At 32.1% G+C, this 21,471-nt stretch overlaps 1 protein-coding gene across 1 annotated transcript in view; it reads right to left on the bottom strand.

Moving 5' to 3' along the window:
- Positions 1–21,471, bottom strand: part of LOC139487508 (uncharacterized) — a 66,434-nt gene that overhangs the window by 13,965 nt on the left and 30,998 nt on the right. Inside the window, exons 10-27 of the mRNA XM_071272360.1 lie at positions 19,040–20,508; positions 18,482–18,620; positions 17,681–17,773; positions 16,418–16,560; positions 14,915–15,103; positions 13,305–13,401; positions 12,752–12,898; positions 12,194–12,308; positions 11,259–11,343; positions 6,282–6,399; positions 5,859–6,018; positions 5,095–5,172; positions 4,636–4,722; positions 4,301–4,349; positions 3,613–3,690; positions 3,054–3,155; positions 2,238–2,321; positions 1,701–1,829 (exon numbers count right to left, since the gene is read on the bottom strand). Coding sequence (XP_071128461.1) covers positions 1,701–1,829; positions 2,238–2,321; positions 3,054–3,155; positions 3,613–3,690; positions 4,301–4,349; positions 4,636–4,722; positions 5,095–5,172; positions 5,859–6,018; positions 6,282–6,399; positions 11,259–11,343; positions 12,194–12,308; positions 12,752–12,898; positions 13,305–13,401; positions 14,915–15,103; positions 16,418–16,560; positions 17,681–17,773; positions 18,482–18,620; positions 19,040–20,508 — 3,362 coding nt within the window. The remainder of the gene's footprint in view (positions 1–1,700; positions 1,830–2,237; positions 2,322–3,053; positions 3,156–3,612; positions 3,691–4,300; positions 4,350–4,635; positions 4,723–5,094; positions 5,173–5,858; positions 6,019–6,281; positions 6,400–11,258; positions 11,344–12,193; positions 12,309–12,751; positions 12,899–13,304; positions 13,402–14,914; positions 15,104–16,417; positions 16,561–17,680; positions 17,774–18,481; positions 18,621–19,039; positions 20,509–21,471) is intronic.

The following is a 21,471-nucleotide window of genomic DNA, read 5'->3' as shown; positions in this document are numbered from 1 at the left end:
CATTGCGATATATCTTTCTGTAAATTTTCAGTAAGTTTTGAGCATTGTCAAAAGTTTCACATTTCTTCTGTTTCCATGGCAACGGCAGCCATTTTGAAAATTCCGAAGTCAAAAGTCTCAGCTATACCTGCCAGTTAACAATTATATTAAGTTTCATTAAGTTTGGAGCATTTTGAAAATATTTGACATTTCTGCAGTTTCCATGGCAACGGTGGCCATTTTGGAAATTCCAACTTCAAAAGTCTCATGCAGACTTGACAGTCAACAAATATAGTAAGTTTCATCAATTTTGGAGCATTTTGAAATTTTTGAAATTTTTGACATTTTGTCTGGTTTCTATGGTAACAGATACCATTCCAAATTTCTAATGGCAGATACCACATTGGTACATGGGAGGGAACATACCATCAAAGTTTCAATGGATTTGACCTACCATTTTAAGAAAGTAAATGCCACTTTAAGGTTTTTGAAGCAATTTGACCATTTTTGACTTGTTTCCATGGTAACGGCAGACATTTTAGAAATTCCAACGCCAAATTGCACATCTACCAATGTTGCTCATCGTTACTATGAAGTTTCAAAAAATTTGGAGCATTTTGATATTTTTGAAATTTTTGGTACAGTTTCCATGGCAACATAGTAGTTCCAATGATTGCCAAAATCATCCAAAACCAGTATATGGCTGGCACCTACATTGTATCAAAATATGATGATTCTGAGTTTAAGAATCTCCAAATTATTCACCAAAACCAAAAACTGGAATTTTTCACAATTATTCTGTTTCCATGGAAACGGCAGCCATTTTTTATGGTCTTAGACCCACCTGCACCCCGAAATTTTTTGTTCCACCTTATAGTGAACTATCATTAAGATTGGTTCCATTTCACTCCAAAAAACATGCCGGACAAAATAGGTGGAAGTATAATAATAATAATAATAATACAGAAAAAGAAACAGAGGAAAAGCAATATGTCACCCGACATTGTCGATCGGGTGACATAATAATAATAGGGAAAAAGAAACAGAGGAAAAGCAATATGTCACCCGACTTCGTCGATCGGGTGACATAATAATAATAGGGAAAAAGAAACAGAGGAAAAGCAATATGTCACCCGACTTCGTCGATCGGGTGACATAATAACTAATAGTGTAATAAATAAAATTTGTAATAAAACAAGAATGTGTCCTCAGTACACGGATGCACCACTCGCACTATCATTTTCTATGTTTAGTGGACCGTGAAATTGGAATAAATTCTCTAATTTGGCATTAAAATTAGAATGATCTTATCAAAGGGAACATGTATACTAAGTTTCAAGTTGATTGGACTTCTACTTCATCAAAAACTACCTTGACCAAAAACTTTAACCTGAAATTTGCACTATCATTTTCTATGTTCAGTGAACCGTAAAATTGGGGTCAAAACTCTAATTTGGCATTTAAATTAGAATGATCATATCATAGGGCACATGTATACTAAGTTTCAAGTTGATTGGACTTCAACTTCATCAAAAACTACCTTGACCAAAAACTTTAACCTGAAGCGGGACAGACGGACGGACGGACGGACGAACGAATGGACGCACAGACCAGAAAACATAATGCCCCTCTACTATCGTAGGTGGGGCATAAAAACAAATGTTTAATTTTTTGCCGAAATTTTTGTACCCACGAGCCTCCTTCAGTATACATATACTAACCATGACTGGGTCCCTGTCCTCCACAGAAATCCCATTTCTTAATACATTATTATAAAATAGAGAGTTGGAGACTTGACTGATATATGGATGACATCTGTACTGTGTGTGTAACATAACAGGACTATGACCCTACAAAATATCCAATATATATTCCCTCACATGAAATTCAAGGCAAGTTATTTTAATGAGTAGCAAATATATCAATTTTCACAGGATCAAATATTTGGGGTTTTAATGCAACCATTTTTTTTTAATTATCAACTTCGATGGAAACAGATATCAAATAAACCTTTCTATACTCATGATACTGTTTTAAAAGAATTTGCATGCAAACTCATGCTAGCATACTCCCACTGGTAAATCAGTATTGACAAACAAGAAGTATATAGATTTGAGTAACACTCACATGTTACATCTTATTATAGTTAAGCTGTTGACCAAAATACAAAGCCATTTTTTTTAAAGTTTGAAAATTAGGTTATTGCAATTTAGTCTAACTTCTTAAGAGGGCCATACTTAAAAAACAACAGTAATTACCATTAGTGTAATTCTATCAAAGAGAGTCTGTTCCAGTCCATGTACTGTTGATGTTTCACTGCCTTGTATTGTAGGATCTAGTTGCTGGAAAAAAAAGTTCCATTTGAATGGGTTCAATATAGGCCATTTGGAATTGATAAAATACTATATGTCCTATGTTAAATTCATTTATAGCTTTTCTGGATTTGGAACTATATTGAGCTTGATATTGTCTAGACCCTTGTCATTTTTTTTTAAACCATATGTCTACATCTAGATCTCTTTTGTTGATAGTGTGTTGTTAAGTTGCTGTCTCATTAACTTTAGACCTAATATCTTTATTTCTGTGTAATGGAAATGTACTTCTAAATAATCTGTTTGCTCGTTGGTTATAATTTGTTTGCCTTTAGTTAGTTCTAGCTATGATTTCTTCATACAAATAATATATCGAAAAATGTATTTTAAAATTTCTTTAGCCATACAAGTTTATAAACAAATAAGTCAATGTATAACTGAATTAGCCACTCCAATGCATAAGTATTGGTGATTTCTATTTATGGAAATCAAACATAAGATTGTGAACTGTAAATTTCAGAAATTATTACACTTATTACTTTGATTTTTTAAAAATTGAAAAAAGGTAAGATTAATTATTTTTTGGAAAATCTTCATACAGATGTGTGAATCAGAAATCAGAATGTGATTTCTAATTATTGCAATACTCAACCAGTTGCATTATTCAGATTAAGAAAAACCTTACAATAATTTTAATGATTTCACAGTATTACAAATGTTATAGAAGATTGTATATAAAGTTTTATGATTGAAATTGTCTACCTTAGGGTCACCAACTAAAACCAATTTCTGACATTTGAACTTTGCCACAGGTAACATAGAGGCTGGCTCAGTCATCTGTGAACATTCATCTAACAACACTATCTAGAAATAAAAATAATTATCAAATACATATTTTTTTGTGGCTTCTTTTTCATTTTAAAGCTTACTAGTCCTAGAAAAATGTAAATTAATACACGTCTAACCAACAAATAATATTGGACAGCGGCTATGAGTTACAACTTTTCAGAACAAGTACAGAACACAATATATTTTCACATTTGTTATCTCATGTCTTGAAGTTTATGTAAAAGCAGCTAAACAATAATAACGTTAAATGATGATTTAATTTTTTTTAATATTTATCTCTTTTTTTGTTTGTTTTTGAAGATATCAGTGTATACCTGAAGATCTAATGGGATATGTCAATGAAACAGAATAATTTTCTCCTTTCTACATACAAACTGATATATCGTTTTATCATTTTCATGTTAGATATAGAAATACAACTTGTATGAACCGTGTGATTATTCCTGTATATTAAAAGATTTAACAGACTTACGGGAAACTTCATATCTTTGAGAGTATTAGCTGAACAGGAAGCACATGTTACTCCAACCACCCTCACTTTACTCAGTTTCTGTGGAACAGAATACAATGGATTAAATGAACCACTTTTATCTGCTTGTTTCAAAAAATTCTTTGCTATCGACAATATAAATGGTACTTTTCATATTGTTTCACAAACCCCTTATCACTGTTTGGAGATCTGAGCTTGTTGACGAGAGAATTTGCACCAGTTGAACTTTTGACGTCAAATAAAAATCACTCTTCCATTGTGGTGTCAGATATTTTCTATTGTTACATCAACATTTGTGATGTCCAGTAATGGCAGACAAATAGCGATAAGGTGTATTTGTCACTGAATGCTTTATTTCTATTCTGTTTTTGACAAATATTTATGTCACAGAAAAAATATATCTGAAATTAATCAATTAAGCAAAAATACAAAAATTTTCCTAGTCTTATCATTCTAATATGTACACAATATAAAAATAAGGAGATGCAATAAGCTACCTACTAAAGTTCAAATGAAGTTGATGTAAGCAATCATAGCTATAGGCAACAGTACAAGTTTATCAATTTTTACCTAGGACAATAAAAAAATTACTTAGAGCTCTGGACACCATTGGTGTGTAGGCACTAGGGCAGTAAAAAACTCATTTCAAAAGTAACAAAAATTTAAATACCTTTTTATTTTCTCCAAGTTTGTGTTTCTCGATACTTTGTTTTACATTTCTGAAAAAAAAATATTTATAAGAATTAAATGATTAATGAATCTGCATTAGTCATTATAACCTCACTGGGGTAAATGTGATATCTTTAACTGTTGCATTGAAGAATGTAATATTATGTTCCAACAAATTTTTAACACCTCTTTAGAAAATAATTGGCTACTAAGATTAATACAACAAATAAACATTCAGTGATTATTCTTCCCTAAATATTGTTTGCTTGGTAATCCACTGCTTTAAAGCTACAGAAATTATTACTGTTTCACTCTATGACTGTAAAATCCACTCACTGTTTCTCTGTGGTGGTAAGTTCACCACTACGTAACATCATTTGTAAATCTTTCAGTTCCTGACTGTCTGACCCTGTAGCATGTACACTATAATGTAAAATATTTATATGTACACTATAATGTAAATGTTTATATGTATGTGTACACTATTATGTAAAATGTTCATAATTATAATCTTCTAAAACTTCTGGCAACACGGCATCATTACTAGACAAAAAATCTTGAAAATGAAGAGGTATCGTTCCCATGTTTTTGAATAGTGTTGTATGCACCAATAATATTTCTACTTGCAAATAAATGAAATGAAGAATAGATCTAACACAATGGCTTGCTTTAAAACAATTAAAATATAAAAAAGAAAATCATACTTCAATTAATGTATTTTACACAATAAAATTTATGTTTTACTTTTTTCTACTTTTTTATTATCTGAAATTGAAAATTATGAAGATTACTTACCTGAAGGGTAATATAGGTTTGGATATTTTTTTAACACTACCAACTCTTACAAACTCCTCAAATCCTATGGCTAATAACCTATAAATATATTGTACGTTTTAGTACATTATCACAATAAACTAGGCAAAGTGATAAAAATCAAAACCTCATGTACACCTTAAAATTATGTACAAACAGCTCAACTATCTCCCAAAAGGCAAATATTAATAAAAATTAAAATCCTGACCACAATGCACACCTTTAATTAATGTACAAGCAGCCAGCAAAGAGAAAACTTCCTAGCATACAAACTGTAGGAGGAGTTATGCAAAATAACTATATACCTATAATTGGACAGACGGATGGAAGGACAGACAGATGGAGGGACAGAGGGATGGATGGACAGGGGTAAAACAATAACTTTTTGTTGCTGGGGTAAAAAAATGTTGAAGTTATAACAATTTTCTGTAGCATGAGTTCTAATTCTGGCCAGGGAGGAACAAAATTTGCTTCCACAAATTTACACATCTAACATTGTTGGGCTGATATTTAGACGAAACTATATATACAGAATGTGTTTTCAGCCTTGTATCACAATCACTGATGAACCAATGGATAAAACCTATCATAGAGTTATCACTGGTTCACCATACTTATTATATATTCTATATACAACATTACTTTTCTGAGACAATTTATGAAAAAAATTTGAATTAAAATCGTAATGTTTTTTTCTACAATAAATTGACTTAAAACTTAAAACTGAGAACTAAGGAACTCCTTACCCATTGAGAATTCTGTCTACAGCAACATTAGTGGTGGAGGCTATTAAAAGTTTCCATGGAAAGGGAACTCCAGGGGTGTATGTATCATTTCTCTCAAACAACCAAACTAAAAATACGACCACTACTGACAATAGAAAACTTTTACCTGCTCCAAACACACCTGGAAATGTAAAATGGTATGATAAATATAGGAAGACTGTGTCAAAAGACAAAAATGCTCCAGCTCAAGCTTGCTTATAATATGTCAAATATTTTTTAATCTTTGGTCAGTAAACATTCTGGCCACTTTAATTAATGCTCCTTAACCTTTAGAATAGACATACAAGGTATAAGTAAGATATCTTTTTGTCGGTCAGTAAACATTCTGGCCACTCTAATTAATGCTGTAGACCTTGCTATCACTGACCATTAGTTAAGACGTACCATGTATAAGTAATATATCCTTCTGTTGGTCAGTAAACATTCTGGCCACTCTAATTAATGCTGTAGACTGATCTTCATTCAATTTATACTGGTCTATAAGTTCTTCTACCTTCTCATCCTAAAATGAAGTAAACATACATAAATAAGTCCTATTAACATTCTTTTAATATGCATGCTAATAAGGAAACTATATCCTGATATATTATCAAAATTGAATATCAATTTCATTGTTACTATGTTTGCATTGAACAGAATTTGGCATTGATATTAAGTTAACACATATATTTTTTTCTATCTATCAAAGATTTTTGTATTCTTATCAAATGTATAAAATGGAATCTACAACTATTAAAAAGAACAGTAAAATGATTTTTTCAGTACACCATAATAAATTTAATTTCTGCTAGAGCCAGAAATGTATGTTTGCCCTCTAAATGTCTTTTGGTTAGTTTGATAAATGCTTTGCTGTCTTATTGACCTTTACCCAACATTTCCTTTTATATTTACTTACCACATAACCTTCTGGGACATAAATATTGGTGTTCTCTAACACTTTTATATGTACTTACCACATAACCTTCTGGGACATAAATATTGGTGTTCTCTGACATTTTTATATGTACCTACCACATAACCTTCTGGCACATAAATATTGGTGTTCTCTGACACTTTTATATGTACTTACCACATAACCTTCTGGGACATAAATATTGGTGTTCTCTGACACTTTTATATGTACCTACCACATAACCTTCTTGGACATAAATATTGGTGTTCTCTGACATTTTTATATGTACCTACCACATAACCTTCTGGCACATAAATATTGGTGTTCTCTGACACTTTTATATGTATTTACCACATAACCTTCTGAGACATAAATATTGGTGTTCTCTGACACTTTTATATGTACCTACCACATAACCTTCTTGGACATAAATATTGGTGTTCTCTGACACTTTTATATGTATTTACCACATAACCTTCTGGGACATATATATTGGTGTTCTCTGACACTTTTATCTGTACCTACCACATAACTTTCTGGGACATAAATATTGGTGTTCTCTGATACTTTTATATGTACTTACCACATAACTTTCTGGGACATAAATATTGGTTTTCTCTGACATTTTAATATGTATTTACCACATAACCTTCTGGGACATAAATATTGGTGTTCTCTGACATTTTTATATGTACTTACCACATAACCTTCTGGGACATAAATATTGGTGTTCTCTGACATTTTTATATGTACTTACCACATAACTTTCTGGGACATAAATATTGGTTTTCTCTGACACTTTTATATGTACTTACCACATAACCTTCTGGGACATAAATATTGGTGTTCTCTGACATTTTTATATGCACTTACCACATAACTTTCTGGGACATAAATATTGGTTTTCTCTGACACTTTTATATGTACTTACCACATAACCTTCTGGGACATAAATATTGGTGTTCTCTGACACTTTTATATGTACTTACCACATAACTTTCTGGGACATAAATATTGGTTTTCTCTGACATTTTTATATGTATTTACCACATAACTTTCTGGGACATAAATATTGGTGTTCTCTGACATTTTTATATGTACTTACCACATAACCTTCTGGGACATAAATATTGGTGTTCTCTGACATTTTTATATGTACCTACCACATAACTTTCTGGGACATAAATATTGGTGTTCTCTGACACTTTTATATGTACTTACCACATAACCTTCTGGGACATAAATATTGGTGTTCTCTGACATTTTTATATGTACTTACCACATAACTTTCTGGGACATAAATATTGGTTTTCTCTGACATTTTTATATGTATTTACCACATAACTTTCTGGGACATAAATATTAGTGTTCTCTGACATTTTTATATGTACTTACCACATAACTTTCTGGGACATAAATATTGGTTTTCTCTGACATTTTAATATGTATTTACCACATAACCTTCTGGGACATAAATATTGGTGTTCTCTGACATTTTTATATGTACTTACCACATAACCTTCTGGGACATATATAATGGTGTTCTCTGACATTTTTATATGTACTTACCACATAACTTTCTGGGACATAAATATTGGTGTTCTCTAACCCTTTTATATGTACTTACCACATAACCTTCTGGGACATATATATTGATGTTCTCTGATACTTTTATATGTACTTACCACATAACCTTCTGGGACATATATATTGGTGTTCTATGACATTTTAATATGTATTTACCACATAACTTTCTGGGACATAAATATTGGTGTTCTCTGACACTTTTATATGTACTTACCACATAACCTTCTGGGACATATATATTGGTGTTCTCTGACACTTTTATATGTATTTACCACATAACCTTCTGGGACATATATATTGGTGTTCTCTGACATTTTTATATGTACTTACCACATAACTTTCTGGGACATAAATATTGGTGTTCTCTAACCCTTTTATATGTACTTACCACATAACCTTCTGGGACATATATATTGATGTTCTCTGATACTTTTATATGTACTTACCACATAACCTTCTGGGACATATATATTGGTGTTCTATGACATTTTAATATGTATTTACCACATAACTTTCTGGGACATAAATATTGGTGTTCTCTGACACTTTTATATGTACTTACCACATAACCTTCTGGGACATATATATTGGTGTTCTCTGACACTTTTATATGTACTTACCACATAACCTTCTGGGACATATATATTGGTGTTCTATGACATTTTAATATGTATTTACCACATAACTTTCTGGGACATAAATATTGGTGTTCTCTGACACTTTTATATGTACTTACCACATAACCTTCTGGGACATATATATTGGTGTTCTCTGACACTTTTATATGTACTTACCACATAACTTTCTGGGACATAAATATTGGTTTTCTCTGTTACTTTTATATGTACTTACCACATAACCTTCTAGGACATAAATATTGGTGTTCTCTGACACTTTTATATGTACTTACCACATAACCTTCTGGGACATATATATTGGTGTTCTCCGACACTTTTATATGTACCTACCACATAACCTTCTGGGACATGAATATTGGTGTTCTCTGATACTTTTATATGTACTTACCACATAACCTTCTGGGACATAAATATTGGTGTTCTCTGACACTTTTATATGTATTTACCACATAACCTTCTGGGACATATATAATGGTGTTCTCTGACATTTTTATATGTACTTACCACATAACTTTCTGGGACATAAATATTGGTGTTCTCTAACCCTTTTATATGTACTTACCACATAACCTTCTGGGACATATATATTGATGTTCTCTGATACTTTTATATGTACTTACCACATAACCTTCTGGGACATATATATTGGTGTTCTATGACATTTTAATATGTATTTACCACATAACTTTCTGGGACAATAATATTGGTGTTCTCTGACACTTTTATATGTACTTACCACATAACTTTCTGGGACATATATATTGGTGTTCTCTGACACTTTTATATGTACTTACCACATAACCTTCTGGGACATATATATTGGTGTTCTATGACATTTTAATATGTATTTACCACATAACTTTCTGGGACATAAATATTGGTGTTCTCTGACACTTTTATATGTACTTACCACATAACCTTCTGGGACATATATATTGGTGTTCTCTGACACTTTTATATGTACTTACCACATAACCTTCTGGGACATATATATTGGTGTTCTATGACATTTTAATATGTATTTACCACATAACTTTCTGGGACATAAATATTGGTGTTCTCTGACACTTTTATATGTACTTACCACATAACCTTCTGGGACATATATATTGGTGTTCTATGACATTTTAATATGTATTTACCACATAACCTTCTGGGACATAAATATTGGTGTTCTCTGACACTTTTATATGTACTTACCACATAACCTTCTGGGACATATATATTGGTGTTCTCTGACACTTTTATATGTACTTACCACATAACTTTCTGGGACATAAATATTGGTTTTCTCTGTTACTTTTATATGTACTTACCACATAACCTTCTAGGACATAAATATTGGTGTTCTCTGACACTTTTATATGTACTTACCACATAACCTTCTGGGACATATATATTGGTGTTCTCCGACACTTTTATATGTACCTACCACATAACCTTCTGGGACATAAATATTGGTGTTCTCTGATACTTTTATATGTACTTACCACATAACCTTCTGGGACATAAATATTGGTGTTCTCTGACATTTTTATATGTACTTACCACATAACCTTCTGGGACATATATATTGGTGTTCTCCGACACTTTTATATGTACCTACCACATAACCTTCTGGGACATAAATATTGGTGTTCTCTGATACTTTTATATGTACTTACCACATAACCTTCTGGGACATAAATATTGGTGTTCTCTAACCCTTTTATATGTACTTACCACATAACCTTCTGGGACATATATATTGGTGTTCTCTGATACTTTTATATGTACTTACCACATAACCTTCTGGGACATATATATTGGTGTTCTCTGACACTTTTATATGTACCTACCACATAACCTTCTGGGACATAAATATTGGTGTTCTCTGACACTTTTATATGTACTTACCACATAACCTTCTGGGACATATATATTGGTGTTCTCTGACACTTTTATATGTACTTACCACATAACCTTCTGGGACATAAATATTGGTGTTCTCTGACACTTTTATATGTACCTACCACATAACCTTCTGGGACATAAATATTGGTGTTCTCTGACACTTTTATATGTACCTACCACATAACTTTCTGGGACATAAATATTGGTGTTCTCTGACACTTTTATATGTACTTACCACATAACCTTCTGGGACATATATATTGGTGTTCTCTGACACTTTTATATGTACTTACCACATAACCTTCTCGGACATAAATATTGGTGTTCTCTGACACTTTTATATGTACTTACCACATAACCTTCTGGCACATAAATATTGGTGTTCTCTGACACTTTTAAAGGAGCAGTAAATGAAGAGGAGCTTCTTTCTGTATTGCTGTAAATAAAAAAATTAAATTCTATTTAAAAAAAAATTGTTCAACTATTACTCTTATAATCTAACCTAACTAGATGTGACTTAATGAAACTGCATAACTTAAGAAAAGTTTCCTTAAATTGTGACATTAGTTTCTAACTATCAAATGTGTGGCATCCACAAACATAATGCAAGGCATTTCTTTACACTTATAAAGACTTAAGACTCGTTTTTCTTGTTTATACTTCAAATACTAAAGTCCCATTCAAAACTAGTCCTATTGTGGAAAAATTGATAAAGTAATAATCAAATCCTGTAAACCAGGTGAGCATAATCCTTAATAAATTCAATTCCATATTTGTGTTGATGATGTGTAAATTTTGATGTAATTTACCCTTTGTGTTTATTTTATTTATTGTCCACTAAGACTAAAATCTTATACTTATTGTAGGCCAATAATTCTTTGTACTTAGAATTTTCTCAAGTACCAATCTGTTGCAATATATTCTGAAATATTCTATAAAGTGCAAATGCTTTATAGAATATTTCAGAGGAATTACCTACTGTTTATTGATAGATTGCTGCATGGCAAAGCATCAAACATACAATGTATATTGAGTATGATATTTTTATACTTTTCTGACATGCTAACTCTAAAACAGTTATACAAGAAGACTATTCACTTAACCATACCCAGATGTCAAATCATTCTGATTTAGTCAATACATGTAGTTCTAAGTCCTGAATGCCCTCTGCTTGACAAGAAATTAGCTAATACCATTAATTTCAAGTTTTAGATGGCTTGGTATGTAACCTACCACCTTACTCAATCAAAGCATCACCCTTCTATCAGACCACTGAAGTTATTTACCAAGCCAGTAAGGACTGTAACACAGGGACATCTGTAATAGTCACATTCTCCTCTAAGTTCACCAGATAACTTAATTCTCCAGACACATTCCCTCCTAGTATGGCATGACATTTCTCTGAAATAATACAAAAGATATTGCTGTTGGAACGTAAAACTGGAAATTCTTGTAGCCTAGTAAAACACTACTGTACAAGTGTAGCTAATACCACCTTGTAGCCTAGTAAAACACTACTGTACAAGTGTAGCTAATACCACCATATAGCCTAGTAAAACACTACTGTACAAGTGTAGCTAATACCACCTTGATTTAAAATCAGGACATACATTTCAAATTTAAGGAGATCTTCTTCAATCACAATTCATAAGTGGTACATACTAAGGACCATATTGTTCAAATTTTTCCTTGCAAATATCGGAATGCATTTATAAAATGAAAGGAGGCTGATAAATTAAAATTGGGTTTGTTTAATATTTATTTAGTGATTACTCACTCTAAATAAAGAAATTTATTTTCCTATAAAAAAAATTTTAAACAAAACTTTGTAATTTAACATATACCTCCATTTGACCAGTTAGACGGACAGAAACTGGCTATAGGTTCTATCTCCACTTCGTTCCCTGATGTTGGTCCATAATATGTACTCTTACACAAAACAGTGGACGAAGGACGGAAGTCAAGATGTCTGGATATTATCCATAAATCATCTGTAATAAAATATTATGGTGATATATATTTCTTCAAACAACATAAATAAATTTGTTGTCAGTAACTCTTCTTCTGAGATATAATAATGAGTTTTAAAAAAAATAATATTATTAGTTGTTCTTCTTAAAATTCAGCAGCTTGTATTATTCATCCATGTCATCTAAACTCTGGTGGAAAGTTGTCTCATTGTTTATCATACCACATCTTCATTTTTTCAGTTCAATAAAGGATGTTACCTCTTTACTCATTGAATAGTATATAACTTAAACACGAGTACAACCAAAACAGTTATATAAATGATACAATATCATCTTTGCAACAACAGAATATATGTATCTCCTTTTATTTTCTTTACTTTTCACTATAATCATGGTTATCTTTCCATCATAATTCTTTTTTTTTTACCTTTTGAGTATAAACCTGAGTTATCTTTCTTTGATAATTGTATGTACATCTTTTTCTTGCCTGTAATATCCATACCCATCCTCTGTTTTACCCAATTCTGCAAAAAACAAATGTAAGTTTTCTTTTAGATAAGGTAAATATTGTGCAAGGAACACACACATACAGGTTCTTTAAGTAAAACTTCTTTAATAAATGCACTTTGAAAATTCAAAATCTACAAGTACTTACTGGTGTGTTCCTCCTGAAATATGTCACAGTGGTTTGTCTTGATTACCTCCCCTAGTACTTACTGGTGTGTTTCTCCTGAAATATTCACAGTGGTTTGTCTTGATTATCTCCCCTAGTACTTACTGGTGTGTTCCTCCTGAAATATGTCACAGTGGTTTGTCTTGATTACCTCCCCTAGTACTTACTGGTGTGTTTCTCCTGAAATGTTCACAGTGGTTTGTCTTGATTACCTCCCCTAGTACTTACTGGTGTGTTCCTCCTGAAATATGTCACAGTGGTTTGTCTTGATTACCTCCCCTAGTACTTACTGGTGTGTTCCTCCTGAAATATGTCACAGTGGTTTGTCTTGATTACTTCCCCTAGTACTTACTGGTGTGTTTCTCCTGAAATGTTCACAGTGGTTCGTCTTGATTACTTCCCCTAGTACTTACTGGTGTGTTCCTCCTGAAATATGTCACAGTGGTTTGTCTTGATTACTTCCCCTAGTACTTACTGGTGTGTTTCTCCTGAAATGTTCACAGTGGTTCGTCTTGATTACTTCCCCTAGTACTTACTGGTGTGTTCCTCCTGAAATATGTCATAGTGGTTTGTCTTGATTACCTCCCCATGTACTTTAAATACTGGTGTGTTTCTCCTGAAATGTGTTATTTTCTATTGATTACCTTCCCTAGTACTTACTGGTGTGTTCCTTCTGAAATGTGTCATGTTTTCTGTTGATTAGCTCCCCTGGTACTTACTGGTGTGTTTTTCCTGAAAAACAGTGTTTTTTTTGTTGATTACCTCCCTTAGTATCAACTTGTGTGTTCCTTCGGAAATGTGTCATGTTGTTTTTTGTTGATTACCTCCTCTAGTACTAACTGATGTGTTCTCTCTGAAATGTGTCATGATGGTTTGTGTTCATTATCTCCCCTAGTAATTACTGGTGTGTTTCTCTAAAATATGTCATGATGTTTACTGGTGTGTTTATTTTTAAATGTGTCATGTTTTCTGTTGATTACCTCCCCTAGTACTTACTGGTGTGTTTATTTTGAAATGTATCGTGATGTTTTCTGTTAATTACCTCCCCTAGTACTAACTGGTGTGTTCCTCCTGAAATGTGTCATGATGTTTTCTGTAGATTACCTCCCCTAGTACTTACTGATGTGTTCCTCCTGCAATGTGTCATGTTTTCTGTTGATTACCGCTGCCTCCTCTAGTACTTACTGGTGTGTTTATTTTGAAATGTGTCATGATGTTTTCTGTTGATTACCTACTGGTGTGTTCCTCCTGAAATGTGTCATGATGTTTTCTGTAGATTACCTCCCCTAGTACTTACTGGTGTGCTTCTCCTGAAATGTATCATGATGGTTTGTGTTGATTACGTCCCCTAGACTAGTACTTACTGGTGTGTTCCTCCTGAAATGTGTCATGATGTTTTCTTGTGATTTCTTGATGAATGTACAGTCACAGTAGAAATAAACATGATGACTTCTTATAAATGTAGAAATGGAGGTTGGGTCAGACATTGTTTGTTTGTCTATTCCTCCTTTCTTATTGTGTCCACCTCCTTTCTCATCTGACCACTGGAAAAACTGAAGAAAAAAATCAATGACATATTGTACTTTTTAATCGTTTGTCATTTTAACAAAATAATATGCAAAAATGATAAAATCATTTAAATATAATTATCACAGCTTATATACAATGACTCTTAAATGAAGTTTTCTGACACTAAAGACATAATTGGCGTTAGGTAGATCTTGGTCATCTAAGCATCATGATCTTCCCAAGGTTGTTTCTGTTCTAGAAACCTTTTTTTAACCCGTGTGGTCTATTTTAAGCTGTACAGGACCAGTTACAGTCAGTTACCAAGTACCCTCATCTGTCATTTAATTTCATTAAACAAGTGTTGCATAAAAATAAAATGTTGAAATCTTTACTTTATTGATAAAAACTCTGTTTTGTTTGATCTGATTAAGATAGGGAAATGCAGAATTTTCTGATAATAAAACTTGTTGTGGAAAGTTACATATGTAGGGACAGGACTTCATTGCTTTATGACAAACTCAACATTATTAGGCAAAGCAATATCTAATCTTTATTTTGAATATAGTTTCTTTCAAAAGAATTTAAAAAAAATTAAAATTTTCAAAATTAAAAGCTATACATCTCCTCAATATAATGTGAGTGGTTGATTTCAATTTAATTGTTAAAATGGCTTTCCAAATTAATTGTTAAAATGGCTATGTGTTTTGTTCAGTTGACATACTTTCTTCTCTTCTTGTTATACATATAACATTAATGTCCTAATTATATGTAAGTTGTATCTTTTATTGGCAAACTGACGGTAACTGGTCAACAAACCTATCAAATTTCTAACAAAATTATGCATTCTAATAACCATTTTTTTGCTGGTTCTAAGTAAAAATGAATTCTGAGTCTATGGTATTATGCCTAACTTTTGGTACACATTTTTATAAAGGAACATTTTCCATAAGGGTTCCTGTTACTGTGGATTCTTTTAATTTCGTGGGTACCAATTTTCATCGATTGAGAAAAACTTCCACTTTTCGTAGATATTTGATTTCTTGGCTTTGCTAATGTCTGCATACAAGTCTATGGAAAATTTGTAATTCGTTGATCATTCAAATTCATGGTTCACCTGTACCTACATATCCACAGAAATTGGTATCCAATATCCACAGCAATTTACTTTGAGCGAAACAGTGAACTTCTGATGGTGACTGGTGTTTGACCAGTACTGACGTTATTATTCGTTCCCAGACAATATCTACAACTTCATTTAACAAGAATTAAGACCAAATTCAAAAGATTTTTTTAATGATAAAAACATCAGAAGACAAAGTAGAGAACAGGCACCTAGAACTGGCAATGACTTTTTTTACCTTACATTGACTGTTCCTAGCAGCATTACAAGCATAGAAGAATCTGTTATGATTGGGACCAGATTTTTTAACTTGTATCATCTTTGATGGAGCTCCACATTTACAGACTGGGTTACTGTTTACTGTTCCTTTATTCTCTGTTCCTAAACAAATATATCATAGTGTTTATTTTAAAAAGTGTATGACATTATATATCTAAATCTTTCTCCTTCACCTTTTCATTTTTCCTTTAGGTTCATATAGAGGATCATAAAATGGCAGTGTTTCTAATTTTCTTCGAAAATCGTTCGCACCCCAACTTTTAATCTATTCTATATCATTTCAGTATCTACCTATATGAAAAGATATTAATACTTCTATTAAATTTAATCAAAATAACATAGACAAACAATTAAATTAAAGGTCCATCAACTCATAAAATTCAGCTTCATATTCTAGATATCTTGCTAAGAGTTTTATTTTTAAGTTTTGTAATTCTTGACATTTCACAAAATAGGACAAAACAAGTGAAACTGCGAGTTACTGCTCACTGATGATACCCCCGCCGCAAGTGGATAATATTAATAGTGTAAAAATATGCAAGTGTTCGGTAAACAGGAAGTTGTCGAGTGATGAATCTGAAAACGCATCACACGGTATAGGTGACTTATATAAATCCTGAAACCAAATTTCAGAAATCCTTGTATTGTAGTTCCTGAGAAAAATGTGACGAAAATTTTCAACTTGGCTATCATGTGTAAAATCAGACAAGTGTTCGGTAAACAGGAAGTTATCAAGTGATGAATCTGAAAACGCATCACACGGTATGGCTGACATATATAAATGTTGTTACCAAATTACAGAAAGGGTGGATGTGTAGTTCCTGAGAAAAATGTGACGAAAGTTTCATGGGACGGACTGACTGACGGACGGACTGATGGACGGACAGACAGAGGTAAAACAGTATACCCCCCCTTTTTTAAAGCGGGGGTATAATTAACACTTTTTATCTTCTATTGTATCTACAAGTTTTTTCTGCAGAGCTAATTTGTGACTTGAAATTTGAGCTTGAAATTTAATAGATATCTTAGTATTGTTAGACATGAGCATCATTGCAAGTTTGATAAGGACTGAACTCTTGAAGTTCTGGTTCTGTCAATAATGTAAATCCCTATGTATCTTCAGTCCAAAAGGAAAATAATAACAACTTCATGTTTCAAGTATACATTCATTTATATACTTTATCATAACCCTTTGATAACTTATTAACATACGTAACTATACCTGGCACAGTTGGCAGATATGAGGTGGTATCTATCTTAGATAATGCATGGTGATACTTCACTCCAAGGTCAAACAGGATAATATTCAAATGTTCTGAAAATATATACACCAAGGTCAAACAGAATAATGTTCAAATGTTCTAAAAATATATACACCAAGGTCAAACAGAATAATGTTCAGATGTTCGGAAATTTATATATACACCAAGGTCAAACAGGATAATGTTCAAATGTTCTGAAAATATATACACCAAGGTCAAACAGAATAATGTTCAAATGTTCTGAAAATATATACACCAAGGTCAAACAGGATAATGTTCAGATGTTCTGAAATATTATACACCAAGGTCAAACAGGATAATGTTCAAATGGTCTGAAAATATATAAACCAAGGTCAAACAGAATAATGTTCAAATGTTCTGAAAATATATACACCAAGGTCAAACAGAATAATGTTCAAATGTTCTGAAAATATATACACCAAGGTCAAACAGAATAATGTTCAAATGTTCTGAAAATATATACACCAAGGTCAAACAGAATAATGTTCAAATGTTCTGAAAATATATATACCAAGGTCAAACAGAATAATGTTCAAATATTCTGAAAAATTACACACCAAGGTCAAACAGGATAAAGTTCAAATATTCTGAAAATATATCCACCAAGGTCAAATAGGATAATGTTCAAATGTTTTGAAGATATATATATATACCAAATATTATAGAATATATATCTATAAATACTTCCACATGATCAAATTGGATAACAACATAAAGTGAATATTTGTCTATCATCATACCTTTTAGAGCAGCTGTAAAGACTTGTTTGTAGTTACTAAGGGAGGTAAATCTTGTAGGAATCTCCATCTCTCTAACTAGTTGACTATTTTCTGTTATTTCTTGTATACTTGGGAACTGTAAATCTGATCCTAAATTTCTCTGTTGAAATGAAGTAATACAAATTATATAAAGCAGTGGTTACATGTGGAAGAAGCAGTCTGTTGGTCATGCTTTTGTGTCATCTGTTTGTAACATTCACAATGTAAACATTGAAATGATGTTTTATCATATTTAATTATCATCTAAAAAAAATTCTAACAAATTATAACTGCACCAAAAAAGGATAATCATTTCAACATTTTATTTATTTGCAAATTCTTTCTTCATGTTCACCCTCCAAAGAAATCAGTACAACATATAGACCTTTGTATTTTAAAAAAAAAATCAAAAAATCAAAATCACAAAGGATTACTATTACTAAAAATATATTGAAACATCTTGTCTGAATGAAAAATAAACCACCTAAACTAATTTAAATAGAAATACTATTACTTACAAGTAGTAGCTATAATTATTACCTTTGTTCCTTTCAGGATACTAGAAGTAAGTTGTGGAACTGGACATTTAAATTTCTTCCCTGGATTGACATTATCTGTTGGAGTAACACATGCCACTGACGTAGATTCTACATTGGAAGGATTTCCATGTGAAAAGTTTGGACTATTTGTTCTAGTTATTACGGATTGTATATTTTGGTTTAAATTCTGATTGTTTGGAGATAAATATTGCTTTTCTGATATATGCCTAGACTGAAATTGCTCCTTATTGTTTTGAGAAGTGCTTTGAAATTTTTGAGATGTAGCATGAATAAGTTCGTTCTTGCTTAAAGACTGACTTTCTGTAATTGTATCTAAGGGACTTGAATCTGATAAATCAAATGTATCACTTTGTCTCTTTGCAGGCTGTAATGAGATAGTGTGTTTCTCTGCTTGATCAGGCATGTTGGGTATGCCAAAACTTTCATTACATTTTGTCCATGGCCGCAATGAGATTACTGGATTCTCTTTCCAGTCTATCACTTCTGGAACAACTAATGACTCATCAATATCAAATGTGTCATTGTGTTTTGTCCAAGACCGCAATGAAGTTGTAGGTTTCTCTGCCTGGTCAGTCACCACTGGGACACTAAATGATTGGTCAAAGGTTAAAAAGTCATCATCTTCATCATCAAAGTCAGCATACTTTCCCCATTTAAATCCAGTATTATCACTCTCCCTTGTTTCTGTTTCATTAGGAACAGTAGAAGTTTTATTAAATGAATTCCCTCCAATATTTATTTTATAACATTCATTGTCTTGTTTGTCATAATGTCTTATTTTATCTCTGTCATGTCTGTGTTGTACTTGGTTCTGTGTAACAGAGTTACTGAACCTGATTGTACTGAAATTGAATTGACCACTACTATTTTCATATTGGTTTTTACATTGGATATCCTGTGTATCATTTCCATAATTAGATTTATCTTTTGTCTCCCAATTCTCACAGCTACTTTGCAATGATTCTTGATCATTCTTTATAAATATGTTACCACACTTTTGTCTTTGTATCAATTTGTTTTCCCAGTAAGTTAACGACGGTGAACTCATATCATTATCACTTTCACACAAGTTTGGCACCACTTCCACATTAATGCTGCAACCATTGTCAACATCTGACTTATCTTGAATTAAATTTCTATCAAATAAAGCTGTTTTTTCACCTTCATCATGTGATTTTGATCTGGGAACAGAATTGTTATCATCATTTCCTGCCAGGCTATCCTCAGGTGCTGATACCAAAGGTATTTTCACTTTTCTCTGTTGACTAATGGTACTTCTCAAAGTTTTTGATTGCTTTTCCTTCTCCCCAATCTGTTGTAACGAATCTCTTTGTAATATTTGATTACTGTAGGTAAGATATCTGGGTGACTTCATATCAGACTCATCTATGTCATAGTTCAAATTATCTCCTGATACTGCCAGTTCTTCTTGAGAAGACTTTACTGATGCTGAAAGATAAAGAAGAAAACCTGTGCAGAGATGACATATAATAGGAAACACAAGATTTTTTGTAATTCAAATAGTTTATTAATTTTAGAACAGCAGGGAAAATGAATAATCCATTGTAAGAGTTACTTTGAGCTTGTGTTACTTTTTGCTATGCCAACTCTAGGTAAATTGCTTACAAGCTGCGTAACTAAGATGCAATAATTAGAAATCAAATTAAAACTATGGTTTAAGGAGTAATACATGTAATATAAAAATGCTATTATTCTTTGGGGGCAAATAATTTGACTAAACTTCAACAAGGACATTTATATGTCATCTCAGTGTAAACATCATTCTTTACAAATAAAGCAAATTTTGATTTATTGTAATAATTGACAAATTAATAGGATAATTCTCATATATAGTTTTAGATAGATTTATATACTGACTTATGGGTGAATTTTTAATAGTAAATTCTATGCCATTTCCATTTATTCTTATTTAAACTCTACTTCTACACTGTGTCTAAACCACACCGGCAAAATTTGATCGGACTCGATGGTATCTAACATCCGGCACAATGACGGAGCATTAATAGACAGAAGAAAGATAGGTTTCTCCTTATTTTCTTTTTTTTTTAAGATATCCAAGAATATATATACATATACAACTATTTTCTATTGTAATATGCAATATTTTCTACAACCGTTCTATATTAACGGAGAAATAAGTAAAAATGCACGTCAAAATGACGAATTGAGTGAACCTTGCCTCGAAATTGTTTAATTTCTCGTTAAATTGTTCACATTGTACGGAAAGAGAGATACAGGATGATAGATACTGACACGGAGATTGCAAAACTTGTCATTATAAACACCTCAATACTTGTATTTCTGCGTATGGAACGAAAGAAATGGGTCATGTCAAAATGGAAATGGCCGGTTTCGTCAATGTTTACCACCCGGTTTGGTCATAGATTTCAC

This window comes from Mytilus edulis, chromosome 9 (assembly GCF_963676685.1).
Source record: "Mytilus edulis chromosome 9, xbMytEdul2.2, whole genome shotgun sequence".
Classification (NCBI taxonomy): Eukaryota; Metazoa; Mollusca; class Bivalvia; order Mytilida; family Mytilidae; genus Mytilus; species Mytilus edulis.
This window is presented reverse-complemented; position numbering and strand designations above follow the sequence as displayed.